General features: G+C 45.5%; 1 protein-coding gene across 1 annotated transcript in view; it reads right to left on the bottom strand.

Moving 5' to 3' along the window:
* Positions 1-21854, bottom strand: part of kif5ab (kinesin family member 5A, b) — a gene marked incomplete at both ends in the record, with an annotated part of 362394 nt that overhangs the window by 228911 nt on the left and 111629 nt on the right. The window contains 1 exon segment of the mRNA XM_084315723.1: positions 6605-6692. Coding sequence (XP_084171849.1) covers positions 6605-6692 — 88 coding nt within the window.

Here is a 21854-nt window from a genome sequence, read left to right as displayed (position 1 = left end):
CCCAGTCCCCACTTCTCTCTGCCTATGGCTCTGGGTTAGCTTGTTAGCTTACGCTAACGTAACGTTATCTTCGATCTTTAACGCGACATGGGCATAATGGAGTGGCGAGGATTGCAAAGCAGGTTAGATGCATTGGACCCGTTGCGGAATAAAACAGCAGGGACATGTTTTGGGTCACAGAATAGGCACACTAGTCTTGCTCTAGTGACGCTCTAGACGCTAATGCTGTGTGCTGTTGATGTTAAACAGAGTTTCACAACACTGGGCGCGGGGCGATGATGTTGCCGTCGCCGGATTTTCAAAATAAGAGTATCGCAATATGAATCGATCTTTTTACGTTGCATCGATCCTATTTGATTATTGATAATAGATCGATATATTGATCTGGATCGATGTATCGTCCCACCCCTAAGAAAATAGGGCAATTAACCCATTCTTTGCCGGAGTGTAGCCTCTCTGCCAACTCTATTTGTCTATGGAGATGTTCACCTTCTTTGCAGGGCTATAACTTTTTAAATTGTATTGCTAAATTGACATTACTATGGCCCATTCAACATCAATTATCTATCGTTCAGGATGTAGGAACGTTTTACTTTTTTATTCACACATTCATACAATAATACGGTCTAGAGTATAAATATGTTTTTATCGCGCAGTATTTCATAGAACGTGATATATAGCCATAAATGCATATATTAGATCATCAAATGCAGTTTGATACCGATCCATGCTATATTAAAAATTTCAACTGTACACGGTCCTAGACGTGTTGACTGATCATCTGCGGTTGACCGGAGGGGGGAGGGTCGTTTATAATGCAATGACCGACGTTAAATGATTTATGTAGTATGGGTGATATATAGATCAGAGCAGTTTGTATCGAAAATGGTAAAGAAAAACGCTGAAGCTCACCCCAGTCTCCTCTTACCGTTGGGTGATGAGCGTGGAGCAAAAAGATCGCTATTATGGGATGTTGATCTAGGTGATCCAGTTCCGGTTTGTATAATACTAATACACGTCCAATCATGTTGTTTATTGAGTTATGGCAACGGATCGATATGCACGATGTCTGGATAGAGTCCCGCGAGAGATAGCGAGTGGCCGGACAGAATAGGGGACGGACTAAGCACTTCCGGTGACTTCTGGTTTTGGCAACTCGCCGATCGGCCATCAAGTGGCGGTATTGAAGCGTTGGAGAGTTGAGCGGAGTCCTACAACACCAGCAAAGACTCCGTGGGTGAAATGTGAATACCATGATGAAAATATGAAATATTGATCTCAAAGACGCTGTAAGACGTCATTGGCAGATTACGCATGGCGGAGAATGACGTCTTAACACGTCATCGGCGGAGAAAGGGTTAAGAGGTTAATTGGCACAGATGCCATTCTGTGTAATTAACCCGCTCTCTCTTATCTCACAGTGAGACTGTGAACAGAGGAGCAATAAACAGCTGATCTGGGTATTTTGTTACTTATGATGAGTTTTAAGTTTAACCAGTGGAAGCTGTCTGGTAACCTCAAAGAGCTTTTATATGTGTCAGTGTCGTGCCAATAAACAAACCAAGTGGTTTCATCTGTGAGTACTGTGTTGGTTTGAACCCAGGGGGGAGCGCCGTCATTGCTACATAGGCATTAACACACACACACACACACACACACACACACACACACACACACAGACAGACAGACAGACAGACAGACAGACAGACAGACAGACAGACAGACAGACAGACAGACAGACAGACAGACAGACAGACAGACAGACAGACAGACAGACAGACAGACAGACAGACAGACAGACAGACAGACAGACACATACAGTATGGATAGACACTCTTATTTCACTTTACCATCATAAACTGAATATGCATGCAGAATATGCATCATGAAGCCCTGCTGCACTCAGCATAATATACAGTATACTATAATATATACTACTAGGTTAGCTGTTCAATTACCGCTATGGGCACACACAGTAAAAATGTCTGCCTGTGTAAGTCACCATACAGCAGAGTGTTATACGTCTAAACATATTAGCCTCTCCAGGAGGCACAGCTCCTCATCATTCACCACACGTTGAGGATATAAGAAGCTCTCCGAGGACTCCTCCATTGTCAGTTATGTCACGGACGACAACGAGGAGGAGTACAGAAACCTGGTCAACCTGGTGGTGGGTGGTGTGACGACAATCACCTCCAGCTCAACATCAGTAAGACCAAGGAGCTGTTGGTGGACTACCAGCAGAGCAAGAAGTGGCCCCCAACTCCCATCACCCTCCATGGGGAGGAGATATAGGTGGAGGTGGTGGACACCTACACGTTCCTGGGAGTACACATGAACGATAAACTGGACTGCTCTGACAACACTGAGGTCCTCTACAGGGACAGAGCAGGCTGTTCTTCCTGAGGAGGCTCAGGTCCTTCAATGTGTGCAATAGGCTGCTACAGATGGTTTACAATCGAGGTGGTTACGGAGGGGAGGATGAGGAGGAAGCTGGACGTCATCTTAGAGAACCCATCCCATCCCCTCTATGATTAACCAGCGAAGATGAGGAGCACGTTCAGCCATAGACTCATCCTCCGACCAGTGGCGTCGCGTGGGTAAAATAACAGGGGAAGCAAAAAAAAAAATATTAAAAAAAAAATTATTAAATATTTTTATTAATATTTTTATTAATATTTTTTAAGTCAAGCAGTACTGTAGTACACTACAGTATGGCTCGGCGGCCAGTCAAACTTTATTTTTATTTATTTGATTGCAGAATGGGTACAATACAGTACGGCTCAATACATACAATTGTATAAGGGGATGCAGACCAGAGAAAGACGTTTGTCTTGTTTACATCAGGGTCATTAATACTGCTGGAGCATTGGTTAATTTTTGGTCCGATTTTTCCTTGCACGATTTTGCGCGCCGCGTGGGAGCAAATTCGAGACACATATTCATTGCAAAAAGGTGTCCCACGGTCTCCTCTATGGCCGTGAATATTTTCACGCGGATCGGAATCACGGCGCGCCCGTGGGACACTTTTCCGTTTCGGCGAGTTTATTCCACGCTTTCGGTTTTCCTTTTCTAAGCATTTTCGGGGCTACATGTGAATGAGTAAAAGTTGCGGGACACCCAGATGTTTCCACGGTAGAAAGCTTGCGTGGATCCCATAATAGGCTCACTTAATACAGCGTTTTTAAAATCACGCGACATTTTCAGGGTCGCGAGCCGACCTTTTCCCCTCGTTTTCGATGATGGAAGTGATTTAGGAAAAGCTTAGGCACGCCGAGAGGTACCCGTGGATTTAATCCTGCGAGGATCGGGGCAATATTCGGCCCGTGGGAGCAGTCACGGGTTAATACAATGTTCAGAGTGCAGAGGGGAGGTGTGCAGAGGGGAGGCCACACTCAGGATTCTTCTCACAGCCCTGTTTTAAACTTTTAGGGTGTGGCAGTCAGCTCGAATCTGATTGGCTAGGATCGGATTTGGACTCTAGATACATGAATCACATGGTTGAGGCTGGAGAAAGAGACCTACCCCCTGCCTCCTCTCCTCTATAGCTGCAGTGAGCACAGTGAGTCTGACAGTGTGTTAGAGGGAGTGAGAAGGAGAAGAGGGAGACATTAAAAAAAAAATTAAAAAAAATTATAACACAGATGCACAGATGAAAAAGAATGTAAACTATATTAAAAAAAAATATATATATATTTTTTTTTTCATATTTCATATTTGATATTAATTCATATTTGAATAGGGAGGCATGGCTTCCGTTGGCTTCCATAAGGATTCGCCACTGCCTCCGACACACCACAAAGCACCTTGGCCAGTCCTTCATGCCAGTAGCCACCAGGCTCCACAACCAAGAGCAAGGTTTGACTTGGCTAACTGCTGGTGAACTGGAGAACTGTTAGAACTGATAGACCTCTAACTACTGAATCCTACATGGACTCTGGCACACTTTGCACATGGACTCATATATTCAGTCATTATCATTTTCATTCATATGTACGTCTATATTTATCAATAGACCAAGATTGATATATTATACCAGGCAGGGCAGATGTACAGTAGTATACAGTAGAGAAAGATTATTATTATTATTATTATTATTATTATTATTATTATTATTATTATTATTATTATTATTATTATTATTATTATTATTATTATTATTATTATTATTATTATTATTATTATTATTATTATTATTATTATTATATTCGTATCAGGGTAGAATTAGGATAGAGTTAGGTCTATATATTTATACCAGGGTTATGCACATATTTATGTTATTGATAGAGTATACATATTTTTCACTACATGTTCACTCACTCCAGTGTAGATTTCAAGGGCAAGCAACCCATGTTTACTTTATCTTGTTTCTTGTTTGTTTGGATTCTCAACCTCACCTACACCTTCATTATCTTAGATGTTGCTGCTCTGACAGGTTAATCTTATCTTACAAAGCTGAGGGGCTAAAATAATATAGTCATATACTACCTCCAAAGTGTGATAAACACAAGAATGTTGAAAGTCAAACGTTGGGAAGAGGCAACAACATCAGTCAGTCGCAGCAGGTCTGAGCGAAACAGAGAGGAGCAATCATTCAATCATTTCCCGTCGTAAATATGTGGTACTGCCACCCCAGCTCCTTATCTGCCCTCCCTTCTGTTGCCTTCGCCCCCTCACAGCCCTCAGCTTAGCAACGTGTTTTCCTCCCGCCGGCTGAAAGCTGCTCTGGCCTGACCGCGGCGAGACTGAAATGAGCCGTGACATAAATGGGAGGGTGTCGTCGTCAGGGAAGACTGAGAGAATCCCACTCTGACAGGAGATGAAGACAGTAGATAATGAGAGGCGAGACAATAAAGGCCACTGCAGAGTGGGAATGGAGAGAGAGACGGAGACAGAGAGAACGAGAGAGCGACATACAGATAGAGTGAGAAAGGTAGAGAGAGAAAGGGAGAGGGGGGGGCATAGATTTAAAAAAGCATAATTATAGAAAAAGGCAGATATAGAGAGAAAGAGAAGGAGAGAGAGCACGGGAAAAGACAGAGACCGAGGCAGGGGGAAAGAAAGAAGTCAGCAAAGAGAGAGAAAGAAACTGGACAGGTATCTCTTTATTGCAGCCAGTCTTAAACGACTCTCTCTGGCCCACTTTCCTCTCGCTCTCTCTCCCTCTCCATTTCATCTCGTTTTCCCTCTATATATTTGAGGTCATTCCTCCTTTCATCCCCTCTTCTCTCTAAATCACTACCCATTGATTATCCACTCCCTGCACTCCAATTTGGTCTGTTTTTCCCCTTCCTCTGGCTACACACTAATCTCACGATCCATCAGCCATCTTCCTCCCTGTGACAATTGATCTCTGTTACACAGTCTGTCTGTTCAAGGGAGTCCGACTCTGTTTGAAGGTATTGCAGCACAAAAAAACACTGTGACGAGAGGATGGAACGGTGAATGGTGGGAAGGAAGGAAGGAAGGAAGGAAGGAAGGAAGGAAGGAAGGAAGGAAGGAAGGAAGGAAGGAAGGAAGGAAGGAAGGAAGGAAGGAGGGAGGGAGGGAGGGAGGGAGAGGGCGAAAGAGGGAGAGAGAGAGAGAGAGAGAGAGAGAAATGATTGACTCAAGGGACTCTTTGCATGGGAGACAGTCTCGTTTGATCTCGGCTTTGGGAGATACAGCAATCCTGCCGCCTGCCTATAAATGAGCATCTAGTTTAATGGTGCTCCTACATGCCGATAGGTCTCATGACTACATCTTGTCCTGGTAATGGGGGGATTTTCTAACTGCGTGTCTTGGCGGTAAATACATGCAGAGAGAAGGAGAGAAGAGGTTGAGAAGGTGAGAAAAGACACACTGAATAAATTTGACAAAACAGATAAGGAAAGCTGACATCTGATTTCCTCCCCTGTGGCTGTGCTGTCTGTGAGACTGTTGTGTGTTGTGGAAAAAGGAGATATGAGCCTTAAAGGCCCAATCAGTGATCCGAACGCAACCAAATGGGTAGCCCCACCACTAAAAATAAGAAATAGAGTTGGAAATATGTTTTCATTCTCTAGTTGACTGACTGAGCTCTTGATACAAGGACTAACATATTTTTCGATATGTTATGAGTATTACATAACAGCAAAATGGGTGAATTATGGTCAATGATTGGCAATGTAATTTACTCACAGTCACTCACATCTTCACTCACTCAAGAAAGTTCCAAAAAGCGTATCAATCAATCAATCAATCAATCAATAAATCAATAAATCAATAAATCAATAAATCAATCAATAAATCAATCAATCAAAATAATCTATAAAAGATATAGGGATTAGGGCTTTAAAGGTAGAATAATAATGCTGTCAAACCTCTAGGCACTGTTTGCACTTTGTTTGATTTGATGTGTGAGTTGGAGTTGAGTGAGGATAGGGAGGGGTTTGCTATTGCTGGCCACACCTCAGGCTCTACCAAGAGAGGTCTGGATACATTCACGGTATATTAAGTACTACTAAACTCCAACCTACACATCAGACCAAAACAAAAGAAAGTGCAATGAATACCACGCAGGGCTCTTTTGCCTAGAGGTCGCTGTTTGACAGCATTACAGGCTCTACCTAAGAGAATGACCCACCTTTGACGATCTGCTTGGCACAGGTGTTATAGATCTGCTCCTGGGTGCTGTTGACAGGAAACACCCGGTCAAACGCGTAGGACTTCCCCTGTGAGGGACCAGACAAACACACATTCAGTTACACTGTTTAGACAGAGGTTAAACCTACTGTCAACACCCCCCTCCCCAGAGAATCACTGTCAAATGCATCTGTTAAGAGGTGTGTGAGAGAGAGAGAGAGAGAGAGAGAGAGAGAGAGAGAGAGAGAGAGAGAGAGAGAGAGAGAGAGAGAGAGAGAGACAGAGAGAGAGAAGGAGTGTGTGTGTGTGTGTGTGTGTGTGTGTGTGTGTGTGTGTGTGTGTGTGTGTGTGTGTGTGTGTGTGTGTGTGTGTGTGTGTGCGTGCGTGCGTGCGTGCGTGCGTGCGTGTGTGTGTGTGTCTTCTCATCTATTGTATTGCCTCTGGTGTTAAAACATGACGTATATACAGCGACATAGTAATAGCGACATAATAGGGGTAATAAAAAATAAAAAGCTTACTGTGTAAAACAATAACGGGACATACAGTATTCATATTGAACAGCGCGCACGAGGATGCCTATATAAAACATGTTTTATGACAGCATGTCCTCCTGTCTGTGTTTGGGGAACAACACATAAATTATATCACCACACAGGGCCCATATGTCCACCTCTGAGTGCTATACATCCTGTGTGTGTGTATGTATGTGTGTACTGTATGTCCCTGTGGGTTTATTGGATGTTATTGAGATGCCCTGGGTGTTTTGGATGAGCTTGAGGCCTTTAAGAGAAGCTGTTGGCCTCCCTAGACAGGGATCAAATACCATAATAATAATAATTTTTTTTTTATCCACTTTTTCTCCCATTTTCTATATTTTCTCCCATCCCAATTTCGTATCATCCAATTCAACCCTCCCCTGTCACGAACGCTGTTTCTTGCCTCCCACAAGCCGGCTGCAATGTGGACTAAGGCTGAGGTTACACCTTTCGTATCATCTTCGTATTGTTTTCTTATACGCATCGCCGCGTATCGCCGCGACGTCATGCGCCTCGAGTCACACTTTCGTTTTTTTTTTTGTTTTTGTCACCAGAGCACACTGATGTAGTACACTGCCAAAGCAGTAGGTGGCAGTAGGTGGCAAACATGAAGGCAATTTCAACCAATCAGAACGAATGTGCCAATACACTTCCTGGTGGAAGCTCCAGCAAAGATGTCAATAAGGCAGGCGCCTATGCCGCGCCACCATCTTTTAATAATAATAACCATAATTTGTCAGCAAAGCCTAATAAAAGTGCAATAAACAAAACGGATACATTCACTGTGTGTTCTGCCTGTCATTTGTTGATGAAACAAAACTAACATCAACACAAGTGACCACCAAGAGCGGATAGTTTAGTGTAAAAAACGCTCGGTAGCATTGTTAGCTGCATGCTAACGTCAATGGAGTATGCCATTATAACAATATAGCATTGTGGCTAGAAGCTAACGTTAGCTCACGCTACTTAGCCAGCATCAAAACTGATGATATCGCGAGCTATCAGTAGTTAGATAACATTAGAGACAACGCTGTGTGTATTAAACAAAGGTGAATAGATGACTGGGCCATTTTGTTTAATGCTTCTTAAGTTGAAAGAGGAACTCTGAGCTAACAGGGTCTGAATCCTGATAGCTCACGTTAGCCAGCTGCTCATGCCATCGGTAATGCTAGCAGAATGAATGGATGTAAACTTTATTTAACATATTGCATATGGGTACAATACAATACGGCTCAATACAAACAATTGTTAAGGGAATGCAGACTGTTGTAGCTTGGACTGGGGTCCTTATAACAATAACTTGACAACACATGGTAGCTGAAGCTATTTGGGACACGGAGCTCTGTCCCAAACACACACACACACACACTGCTGTCACCGGAAGGGCACGCAGATGGTATCTACTGCGCATGGGCGTTTTCGCAACAACGGCTAGCGTGCTGACTACACGCTGTTTGTCGACTCGTTTTTTTGCGTATCTCCAAACGCAAACACAATTTTGCGTTTCAGCCGTATCCACAAAAAAACGCCAAAAAACGTGTTTCTGTGTAGATAGGACATGAAACGTCGTCAAAAACGTATAAAAAAACGCCAGGAATACACTAGTCTAACCATAGTCTAAGTCATACATAGCACAAGTCCCCTCCGGTACTTGAGGTAACAGCAGTCGCATCTTTTCACCTGCGCAGCTCGATCTCTCAGTGGCGAGGAGTAACGCGTGGGAGGCTCACGCTGCCCCCGACACTTCCTGATTCTACTGCGCAGGCGCACCAACCGACCTGTAGGAGTCGCTGTCCACAACGCCCGATCCCCACCCATCAGTTTCCCACCCCCTAATACGGCCAATGTGTATTAGTACGGACGACCAGCTAAACTGAAAGCAAATGTGGAGCGCTGGGCTCGAAAAGGCAAGCCCAGCGTCTCCAGATTTCGTGGCGAGCGCCTTGACCACTACGCCACGTAGCCGCCCCTGCCATAATAATAATAATAATAATAATAATAATAATAATAATAATAATAATAATAATAATAATAATAATAATAATAACAACAACCCATTAGAGGTATGGAGAGTGGAGGAGTGAAAGGATGGAGTGATAGACTGAGCATAAAAGAGTGGTTGGGTGAATAGAGGAGAGGCGATAAGCTGGAACTGATGGTGCAATCTGGCACAGGAGTGTTTTGTGTGTGTTTTGTGTGTGTGTGTGTGTGTGTGTGTGTGTGTGTGTGTGCGTGTGTGTGTGTGTGCGTGCGTGTGTGTGTGTGTGTGCGTGTGCGCACGTGTGTGTGTGTGTCTGAGTGACAGTAAGAGGGGCGATGGATTCTCCTTGCAGCAGCCTGTTTTGCCTGTCAGCCAGCCAGCTATAGTAGCCGAAGCCAGCCAGCCACTTCACCAGCCAACAAATTGCCAATCAATCCAGTCAACTAGCTCACCATGCAAATAGTACCAGCTGATGACCAACAACCAGCGACCAGTAAGTGATCCTGCCATCCAACCAACCGCCCAGCTATCTTACCCAGCCAGTAAGATGTGACAGGCTGGCTGGAGCTGATGATGGAGATGAGATGAGGGGCTGCAGTCAGTGTGTGTGTGTCTGAGCCTCTGATGAGTGCATGGTTGTGAGTCACATTCGACCAACACTAGCTCATTATGAAACAAAGAGATAAAAAATAACTAGCGATTCACCCTTCACTTCCTAAACTTTCTCTATCAGGCAATATTATCCAACTGAACCTCTGCTCACTGTTTGGAGTTGTCTTTGTTGCATCGATATACAGTAGTTTGTCTATCAAGCATTGGGGACCTACAGTACTTTGTGCTGACTTCATTTAAAGCATTGCCAGGGTGTGACATTATGGGGTCTCAGACCCCTTGATTGAAACTTGAGATGCCCTGAAAGCCTCAACAGCTGAATTTTGGGGATCTCTGGAATATGTTTTTCAAACATATTTGTTACTAAAGCTTTTTATGTAATTTATTTATTGCAAATTCAAAATACGAATACAGAAAAAAAAATAGTTGCCATAGTGTTATATCTCACTTGCGGTGTAGCTCCTGTTGCATAGTCGTGTTGCTGCTTGAGGGACCTTGTTGTGTACAAGTTAACCTTAGGGTGTGTTCACATCTGAAAGTCCGGACTTTCCGTGGATAGTCCGGACTTTCTGGTCGACCAAATGTGAAAATGATACATTGTTTGCTTTTGGTCTGCGTTCACACTACCCTGTTTGGTGCGGATCTAATTTGTAAACAAAGGACATGCTGTCGCATCTATTGGACTATAGCACTCACAAACGTAATCAGTTGCCGGCAGCGTAATGAGAGAGATACTATTATGAGCACGTGCTAGTCGACGAGAGAGAGAGAGAGAGAGAGAGAGAGAGAGAGAGAGAGAGAGAGAGAGAGAGAGAGAGAGAGAGAGAGAGAGAGAGAAAGATAGAGAGAGAGAGAGAGAGAGAGAGAGACCTTCCCTTCCCTTTCTGCGTAAGCTGTCAACTACTAGACAGCTGCATAGAAGCAGCTCGAGATGCGTTGTTGTTACAGAGCTACGCTGCTATTATGAAATTACCCAAAAAGTATGTAAGCTTTTTTTTTCTTTATCTGAGAGAATGTCTGCGAATGTCCTCCTCATGCAGGAGAAAGTTGGGGGGTGCGCGCGGCGCGAGTCTATAGAGAGAGAGGAAGAGAGAGACTGCGTCTAGAGAGGAGAGAGAGAGAGGGAGGAAGAGAGAGACTGTCCGCGTGCGGCGCCAGTCTAGAGAGGAGTACGCTACTTTGCTTCCTGGATTAGGTACTATAGTTCGATTGAAACGAACCGAGTCCCAACTTTTCAAGAGGACCATGGTTCGGTTGTTTGGTCCTCATTATAGTTCGGTTTGCGTTCACACCTGTACAAACCAAACGGACTATCGATCTAAAGGGACCATGGTCCACTTAAAGGGACCATGGTCCACTTAAAGTGGACCAAACAGAGTAGGTGTGAATGCGCCCTTAGTGATGTGTGTGCAAAGTGAGCCTAGTCTGTTGCCTTGCATTCATGATCTTGTATTGCATAGACCACTGCACTTCCGCGTTACATTGAGCTCATGGGAGATGAGAGCCTTGACATTAAGTGGTTGTAACTACGGCTGTCGGGGTGCTGGAGACATGATCCAATATACTTGTATACGCCTGAGTCTCCTGAACACGGAGAGACCAATCCCATGATTTCAGAATACCGGAAGTGTTGCGGTGGTCTAGAATTTGTGGAAGACTAAAGCAAACACTCAAGCACTATGTAGGTAGGATGGGGATTTCACACACTGAGCTTAACTCATGCTATTAATGGCTCCATGCAGATGGTCTTCCTGAATCCTTTCCTGAATTTCCACAAGGGGATCAATAAAGGAATACCGACTGAATGAATGAGAATGCACTGCATAGGGGTTTCAGCACCATGGAGAGTGCAGTGCACCATACTTTTACAATAAGCAACATTTACTGGGTAGATGAAACAAGAGTTGCCGATATTGCCAGTCTCAACAGACCCAGGGTATGCATCCATATGGTGGCACATTCTTTTTTAATGTAGGCCTTAATATATAGGCTAGTTATATCCATGTAAAAACCACACAAGACGATTCTGTTTTCTATTTAGTCTGTTGTTTGTTTACATTTTTTTCCATTCAAAGGATTTGCCCTAAAGCACTTGCAAAGACATTCAAATAAATGAACGTATTCTCAATAGGCTATGTTGTACATTTTCAAACAAATGCTTCCCAAAATATGATACAATTTGTTTTCTGCCCCCTTTTCATATTGTAGGGTGACCAAATGCAGAACAGCTGATTTTGTGGGACAGTAAAGTTAAACTGAATACAATATATAAGGTTTACATAATGTATAATACATTTGATCTAAATGTAAACATTTAGATTAAGCACAGTATGCTAAGTAGGTCGAATAGGCGGCCTGATTCAAGGCCCTTGACCTGGCATACCGTGCGGCAAAGGGAACCGTTCCCGCCTACCTCCGGTCAATGGTCTCTAACTACACACCCTCAAGACCCCTATGCTCTGCATCTTCTGGCCGTCTCAGACCCACTCCTATCCGAGCTCCAGGAGGGTCATCAAGGAGAACCTGCCTTTTCTCAGTCCTTGCCCCACAATGGTGGAATGAACTACCCACCCCAGTTAGGACGCCTGAATACTTTTACCAACGGATTTCCAGTTCCGCGTTCGCGTTCTGCGCTCTGATTGGCCACTGACGTTTCTGGTCACGCCAATCGTGTAACGGCAAGTTCTGCCACCGGTTAAGCTTAGGCACTCTTTCGAAGTTGGTTAAGGTTAGAGTTTGTCTTAGAGCAGGGCGATAGAACACCAGCCCTGATTCCAAACTCTAACCTTAACCAACTTCGAAAGAGTCGCCTAAGCTTAACCAGTGATAAACTAGGCGTTAGGTAGTTTGCTGCTGTTCGAGGCGGAAATGGGCACGGCACGAGATTGGGCACACATGTCACATGACCAGAAACGTCAGTGGCCAATCAGATCACACCAGAAACGTCAGTGGCCAATCAGATCGCAGAACGCGAACGCGGAACTGGAAATCGGTTGGTAAAAGAATAGACGCAGTTAGGACAGCCGAAACCCGTCCAATCTTTTGCCATTGACTAAAGACGCACTTCTTCAACCATTATCTGAAAAAAAAATTATAATAATCTAACCCTAACTAACCTAACAACAGGTCATTGACTATGTAAATGTGCAAAAAAAATATATAAACATTTACAGACTTTTTTTAAAATAGCTCAAAGCTAAAAGTGACGTTGTAATTTTGCAACCGAGGGTCCTACAGGGTTGTTCCATCTCCCCCAACACATTCGGTAAATCCGAGACAAAGGTTTCAGCACCATGGAGAGTGTGAGGCCTGTTGAGGAATTGATATTTCTTGCTGGACCGTGCAGCTTACAGCCTGCTGACCAAGAGGATGTATATAAAACTCTGGGCCTATCAGAGTGGAATGAGCTTTGACTTGAATATCACTCTTCATGAGATCCATGCTGCATCACTTTCTCTGCTCCGTTCACACGCGAGGGGTAGCAGGCTCTCCACAAAGGCATTTGTGACAGGGATGCTTAGGAAGATGCCATAGAGCGCATCTTCAGCACTGAGGTGCGTGAGAAAATGTATATATTTAATCGAATGCTATATGAAGGATGAGAAGGATGGATACATCATATCCCCACAGGCGATAAAAACAGGCGAGTTGTGTGACTGAATTCTGTGACGGGTCAGTAGATACGCTCATTTAAAAATGGAATGTTTGAAAGGTCATGACGTTACCAAACGAATAGATGTATTTCTCTTGGGGTCTCAGACAAACACACACACACACACACACAAACACACACGCACACACACATTTGAATACTTCTATTTGGTTCCACAAATTATATTACATAAACAGGGAATCAAATGTATCGGGGCCAAGCAGCACTGAACACTTAAGAGGGTACACATAGCACCTCCTTCTCCACGTGGCTAAGCTGCCAATAATAGCTGAGACAGAACACACACACACACACACACACACACACACACACACACACACACACACACACACACACACACACACACACACACACACAGGCAGGCAGGCGCTCTGGATTGGCGGAGGTGATGATGAATATTCAGCAGAAAGTAACCCATCCGTGTCACGTCAGAGTTCTCTGAAGACCAACTCAATCTCTTGACAGACTCAATGAGTCATTCACCTCCAATATTCATGATGTCTGGAGGATCTGATGTAACAGCTGAACCTGATGCGGTTGTAAAACTTCTCATCAATGCTCTCTGGAGGAGGAAGCAGATTTGCAGCATTGTTTACCCTTTTATGGTCCCATTAAGTGTCTGATGCAGATGACAGAGTGCTCCTGTCCAGTCTGTCCCTGGCTTTACACAATCATAATTTGAAGGAAGCTTTAAGGAATCCTTTGACAGGACAGCCTGAGCTGAGCAGCTATGGTCCCCTTATTTATAAAAGTAGGGTACAGGAGCCCTGCTTGTTACTGCACTTCATACAAGTATGTAACGTTTCTCATTAAAACATTATGGTGGTGTGGCGTCCAGCAGAAGCATGCCTGAGACCCAGATTTAGATCCTGACCCAGGGTGATCTTTAGAATAATGACTGCTCAGCGGAAAACAGTCAATCCATATCAAGCCAATCCATCTCTGCAGAGTTCCCAGCCAGCTGCCGACTCCATATCCTCACTAAAAAGCATTCGAGAATCTATTCATGAATGAATAGGGACATGATCCTCTACCTTTTTAATGCACCCTGACAGACGAGGTCCAGCTCGTTATTGATTCCTCAGAAATGCCACATAAAGCCCAATATAACAATATACAAAGGAAGATAGATAATACAAAGAGCTGCTGGCCAAGGGGGGAGGGGTGAGGAGGGGATGGTTTTTTAGCCCAGCTCTGTAGGTCACTCGGTTGGTCCACAAAAATGTCCCCTCCCTCTAGCAGCCACAGGTTTTGCCCTAGGAGGCTGAATTTGGACACGGAGGTCAAGAACGCATGTGTGAAGATGTGTGTGTGTGTGTGTGTGTTCATGCCGATTTACTAAAAAGGGGTGTGGCAAGGGGAGTGGCCTATTGCAAACATTTAGCAGCTATTGCGAATTTCCGCTTGTTATTAGACTCAAGGCACACCTGGGCACCAGCTGAGAACACACTGCACAGACACTAGCTGAGAACACACTGCACAGACACTAGCTGAGAACACACTGCACAGACACTAGCTGAGAACACACTGCAGACACCAGCTGAGAACACACTGCACAGACACTAGCTGAGAACACACTACAGACACCAGCTGAGAACACACTGCACAGACACTAGCTGAGAACACACTGCAGACACCAGCTGAGAACACACTGCAGACACCAGCTGAGAACACACTACAGACACTAGCTGAGAACACACTACAGACACCAGCTGAGAACACACTACAGACACCAGCTGAGAACACACTGCACAGACACTAGCTGAGAACACACTACAGACACCAGCTGAGAACACACTGCAGACACTAGCTGAGAACACACTGCAGACACCAGCTGAGAACACACTGCAGACACCAGCTGAGAACACACTACACAGACACTAGCTGAGAACACACTGCACAGACACTAGCTGAGAACACACTGCAGACACCAGCTGAGAACACACTGCAGACACCAGCTGAGAACACACTGCAGACACCAGCTGAGAACACACTGCAGACACCAGCTGAGAACACACTGCAGACACCAGCTGAGAACACACTGCAGACACTAGCTGAGAACACACTGCAGACACTAGCTGAGAACACACTGCACAGACACTAGCTGAGAACACACTACAGACACTAGCTGAGAACACACTGCAGACACTAGCTGAGAACACACTGCAGACACCAGCTGAGAACACACTGCACAGACACCAGCTGAGAACACACTGCAGACACTAGCTGAGAACACACTGCACAGACACCAGCTGAGAACACACTGCAGACAGTAGCTGAGAACACACTGCAGACACCAGCTGAGAACACACTGCAGACACCAGCTGAGAACACACTGCAGACACCAGCTGAGAACACACTGCACAGACACCAGCTGAGAACACACTGCAGACACCAGCTGAGAACACACTGCACAGACACCAGCTGAGAACACACTGCAGACAGTAGCTGAGAACACACTGCAGACACCAGCTGAGAACACACTGCAGACACCAGCTGAGAACACACTGCAGACACCAGCTGAGAACACACTGCAGACACCAGCTGAGAACACACTGCAGACACTAGCTGAGAACACACTGCACAGACACCAGCTGAGAACACACTGCACAGACACTAGCTGAGAACACACTGCACAGACACTAGCTGAGAACACACTGCACAGACACCAGCTGAGAACACACTGCACAGACACTAGCTGAGAACACACTGCAGACACCAGCTGAGAACACACTGCACAGACACTAGCTGAGAACACACTGCACAGACACTAGCTGAGAACACACTGCACAGACACTAGCTGAGAACACACTGCACAGACACCAGCTGAGAACACACTGCAGACACCAGCTGAGAACACACTGCAGACACCAGCTGAGAACACACTGCAGACACCAGCTGAGAACACACTGCAGACACCAGCTGAGAACACACTGCAGACACCAGCTGAGAACACACTGCAGACACCAGCTGAGAACACACTGCAGACACCAGCTGAGAACACACTGCAGACACTAGCTGAGAACACACTGCAGACACTAGCTGAGAACACACTGCACAGACACCAGCTGAGAACACACTGCACAGACACTAGCTGAGAACACACTGCACAGACACTAGCTGAGAACACACTGCACAGACACCAGCTGAGAACACACTGCAGACACCAGCTGAGAACACACTGCAGACACTAGCTGAGAACACACTGCAGACACCAGCTGAGAACACACTGCAGACACTAGCTGAGAACACACTGCACAGACACCAGCTGAGAACACACTGCAGACACTAGCTGAGAACACACTGCACAGACACCAGCTGAGAACATACTGCAGACACCAGCTGAGAACACACTGCAGACACCAGCTGAGAACACACTACAGACACCAGCTGAGAACACACTGCAGACAATAGCTGAGAACACACTGCAGACACTAGCTGAGAACACACTGCAGACACTAGCTGAGAACACACTGCAGACACTAGCTGAGAACACACTGCACAGACACCAGCTGAGAACACACTGCAGACACCAGCTGAGAACACACTGCACAGACACTAGCTGAGAACACACTGCAGACACCAGCTGAGAACACACTGCAGACACCAGCTGAGAACACACTGCAGACACCAGCTGAGAACACACTGCAGACAGTAGCTGAGAACACACTGCAGACACTAGCTGAGAACACACTGCAGACACCAGCTGAGAACACACTGCAGACAGTAGCTGAGAACACACTGCAGACACTAGCTGAGAACACACTGCAGACACTAGCTGAGAACACACTGCAGACACCAGCTGAGAACACACTGCAGACAGTAGCTGAGAACACACTGCAGACACCAGCTGAGAACACACTGCAGACACCAGCTGAGAACACACTGCAGACAGTAGCTGAGAACACACTGCAGACACTAGCTGAGAACACACTGCAGACACCAGCTGAGAACACACTGCAGACAGTAGCTGAGAACACACTGCAGACACTAGCTGAGAACACACTGCACAGACACCAGCTGAGAACACACTGCAGACAGTAGCTGAGAACACACTGCAGACACCAGCTGAGAACACACTACAGACACTAGCTGAGAACACACTGCAGACACTAGCTGAGAACACACTGCAGACACTAGCTGAGAACACACTGCAGACACCAGCTGAGAACACACTGCAGACACTAGCTGAGAACACACTGCACAGACACTAGCTGAGAACACACTGCAGACACCAGCTGAGAACACACTGCACAGACACCAGCTGAGAACACACTGCAGACAGTAGCTGAGAACACACTGCAGACACCAGCTGAGAACACACTGCAGACACTAGCTGAGAACACACTACAGACACTAGCTGAGAACACACTGCAGACACCAGCTGAGAACACACTGCAGACACTAGCTGAGAACACACTGCACAGACACCAGCTGAGAACACACTACAGACACTAGCTGAGAACACACTGCACAGACACTAGCTGAGAACACACTGCACAGACACCAGCTGAGAACACACTGCAGACAGTAGCTGAGAACACACTGCAGACACTAGCTGAGAACACACTGCACAGACACTAGCTGAGAACACACTGCAGACACTAGCTGAGAACACACTGCACAGACACCAGCTGAGAACACACTACAGACACTAGCTGAGAACACACTGCAGACACTAGCTGAGAACACACTGCAGACACCAGCTGAGAACACACTGCAGACACTAGCTGAGAACACACTGCACAGACACTAGCTGAGAACACACTGCAGACACCAGCTGAGAACACACTGCAGACACCAGCTGAGAACACACTGCAGACACTAGCTGAGAACACACTGCACAGACACCAGCTGAGAACACACTGCACAGACACTAGCTGAGAACACACTGCACAGACACCAGCTGAGAACACACTGCAGACACTAGCTGAGAACACACTGCAGACACCAGCTGAGAACACACTGCAGACACCAGCTGAGAACACACTGCAGACACCAGCTGAGAACACACTGCAGACAGTAGCTGAGAACACACTGCAGACACTAGCTGAGAACACACTGCAGACACTAGCTGAGAACACACTGCAGACAGTAGCTGAGAACATACTGCAGACACCAGCTGAGAACACACTGCAGACACTAGCTGAGAACACACTGCAGACAGTAGCTGAGAACACACTGCACAGACACTAGCTGAGAACACACTGCAGACAGTAGCTGAGAACACACTGCAGACAGTAGCTGAGAACACACTGCAGACACTAGCTGAGAACACACTGCAGACACCAGCTGAGAACACACTGCAGACACCAGCTGAGAACACACTGCAGACACCAGCTGAGAACACACTGCAGACAGTAGCTGAGAACATACTGCAGACACCAGCTGAGAACACACTGCAGACACTAGCTGAGAACACACTGCAGACACCAGCTGAGAACACACTGCACAGACACTAGCTGAGAACACACTGCACAGACACCAGCTGAGAACACACTGCAGACACCAGCTGAGAACACACTGCAGACACTAGCTGAGAACACACTGCACAGACACTAGCTGAGAACACACTGCAGACAGTAGCTGAGAACACACTGCAGACACCAGCTGAGAACACACTGCACAGACACTAGCTGAGAACACACTGCAGACACCAGCTGAGAACACACTGCAGACACTTGCTGAGAACACACTGCAGACACTAGCTGAGAACACACTGCAGACACTAGCTGAGAACACACTACAGACACCAGCTGAGAACACACTGCACAGACACTAGCTGAGAACACACTACAGACACCAGCTGAGAACACACTGCAGACACCAGCTGAGAACACACTACAGACACCAGCTGAGAACACACTGCAGACACCAGCTGAGAACACACTGCAGACACCAGCTGAGAACACACTGCAGACACCAGCTGAGAACACACTGCAGACACCAGCTGAGAACACACTGCAGACACCAGCTGAGAACACACTGCAGACACTAGCTGAGAACACACTGCAGACACCAGCTGAGAACACACTGCAGACAGTAGCTGAGAACACACTGCAGACACTAGCTGAGAACACACTGCAGACACTAGCTGAGAACACACTGCAGACACCAGCTGAGAACACACTGCACAGACACTAGCTGAGAACACACTGCACAGACACCAGCTGAGAACACACTGCAGACACCAGCTGAGAACACACTGCACAGACACTAGCTGAGAACACACTGCACAGACACTAGCTGAGAACACACTGCAGACACCAGCTGAGAACACACTGCACAGACACTAGCTGAGAACACACTGCACAGACACTAGCTGAGAACACACTGCACAGACACTAGCTGAGAACACACTGCAGACACTAGCTGAGAACACACTGCACAGACACTAGCTGAGAACACACTGCAGACACCAGCTGAGAACACACTGCACAGACACTAGCTGAGAACACACTGCAGACACTAGAGCCATATGAAATCCGCGTTCACGGAATCGCGGACGGAATCGCGGAATTAACCAATAAAAATGGAATCAACTGCAAAACGTGGAATATTGCAGAATTTGGCCTAATCTGGACTGAAATTTCGTTTTTGGGTGGAACGTTTGGTGCACACGCGACCGGGGAGGCGGGGACTCTACAGCATGTTACACACAACACAGCCGCGGTGCTCAAGCGTCTGGCTGCTTCAGTGTTAACATCGTCAAGAAGCTAAACAATTCCACAATAAGCCCTCAATTCAGAGCAGAACAGTATCCTAATGACTTTTATGCCTCCGGTGATAAGGTGTTTTGCTAATTCTGTCAACGTTCCGTGGACTGGACCCGCAAAAACACTTGCGACACTATTGTGATTAAATAGCTATAACGTTAGGACATGAATACATGATAGCTTCTAGCTAAATCTAGTGCACCCATCCATTTGTTTAATGCAAACGATTGTCATTATACACTGCCCTTTATAAACTAAATACACTTAAATAGCTATGTAACGTTATAGGACTATAGATGGAAATGATAGCTTCTAGAAGTTCTAGCTTAATCTGGTGCACCCATCCATTTGTTTAATGCAAACGATTGTCATTATACACTGCCCTTTATAATCTAAATAAACTTAAATAGCTATGAAACGTTACAGTACATAGGACTATAGATGGAAATGATAGCTTCTTGCTAAATCTAGTGCACTCATCCATTTGTTTAATGCAAACGATTGTCATTATACACTGCCCTTTATAATCTAAATAAACTTAAATAGCTATGAAACGTTACAGTACATAGGACTATAGATGGAAATGATAGCTTCTTGCTAAATCTAGTGCACCCATCCATTTGTTTAATGCAAACGATTGCCATTATACACTGTCCTTTATAAACGAAATAAACTAAACTAAAGGTGCCTAAATTATGCATTACTATATTTCATCACAATATAATAGATATAGCTAGGTTACTGACATTGCCATTGTGATCATGTCAGTAGTAGCTAGCTGTATCTATTGTTTACACTTGAAATATGTATTTTTATTTTGTCACAATATTAATTGAAAAATATTGTGTAAAATTGAACTGTATTTCTGAGTTGCAGCACTTAAAAACATTAAATGGACTGTTATATCTTATTCAATTGTGGACATTTATTCATTCCCACTTATTAGACACTATTTCTGATGGTAAAATTAGCATAAAAAGCAAAATACAGAATTCTGAAATATTAAAACGGAAAAAATGGAATTTGGGAAAAAATTAAATGGAATTTGGAAAATAATAAAACGGATTTCATATGGCTCTAGCAGACACCAGCTGAGAACACACTGCAGACACCAGCTGAGAACACACTGCACAGACACCAGCTGAGAACACACTGCAGACAGTAGCTGAGAACACACTGCAGACACTAGCTGAGAACACACTGCAGACACCAGCTGAGAACACACTGCAGACACCAGCTGAGAACACACTGCACAGACACCAGCTGAGAACACACTGCAGACACTAGCTGAGAACACACTGCAGACAGTAGCTGAGAACACACTGCAGACACTAGCTGAGAACACACTGCACAGACACCAGCTGAGAACACACTGCAGACACCAGCTGAGAACACACTGCAGACAGTAGCTGAGAACACACTGCAGACACTAGCTGAGAACACACTGCAGACACTAGCTGAGAACACACTGCAGACACTAGCTGAGAACACACTGCACAGACACTAGCTGAGAACACACTGCAGACACTAGCTGAGAACACACTGCAGACACCAGCTGAGAACACACTGCAGACACTAGCTGAGAACACACTGCAGACACTAGCTGAGAACACACTGCAGACACTAGCTGAGAACACACTGCAGACACTAGCTGAGAACACACTGCAGACACCAGCTGAGAACACACTGCAGACACCAGCTGAGAACACACTGCAGACACTAGCTGAGAACAC

The sequence above is a fragment of the Notolepis coatsorum genome, assembly GCF_963971535.1.
Source record: "Notolepis coatsorum genome assembly, chromosome: 6".
NCBI lineage: Eukaryota > Metazoa > Chordata > Actinopteri > Aulopiformes > Paralepididae > Notolepis > Notolepis coatsorum.
The sequence above is the reverse complement of the archived record's forward strand: the minus strand, read 5'-3'. Positions and strand labels throughout refer to the sequence as shown.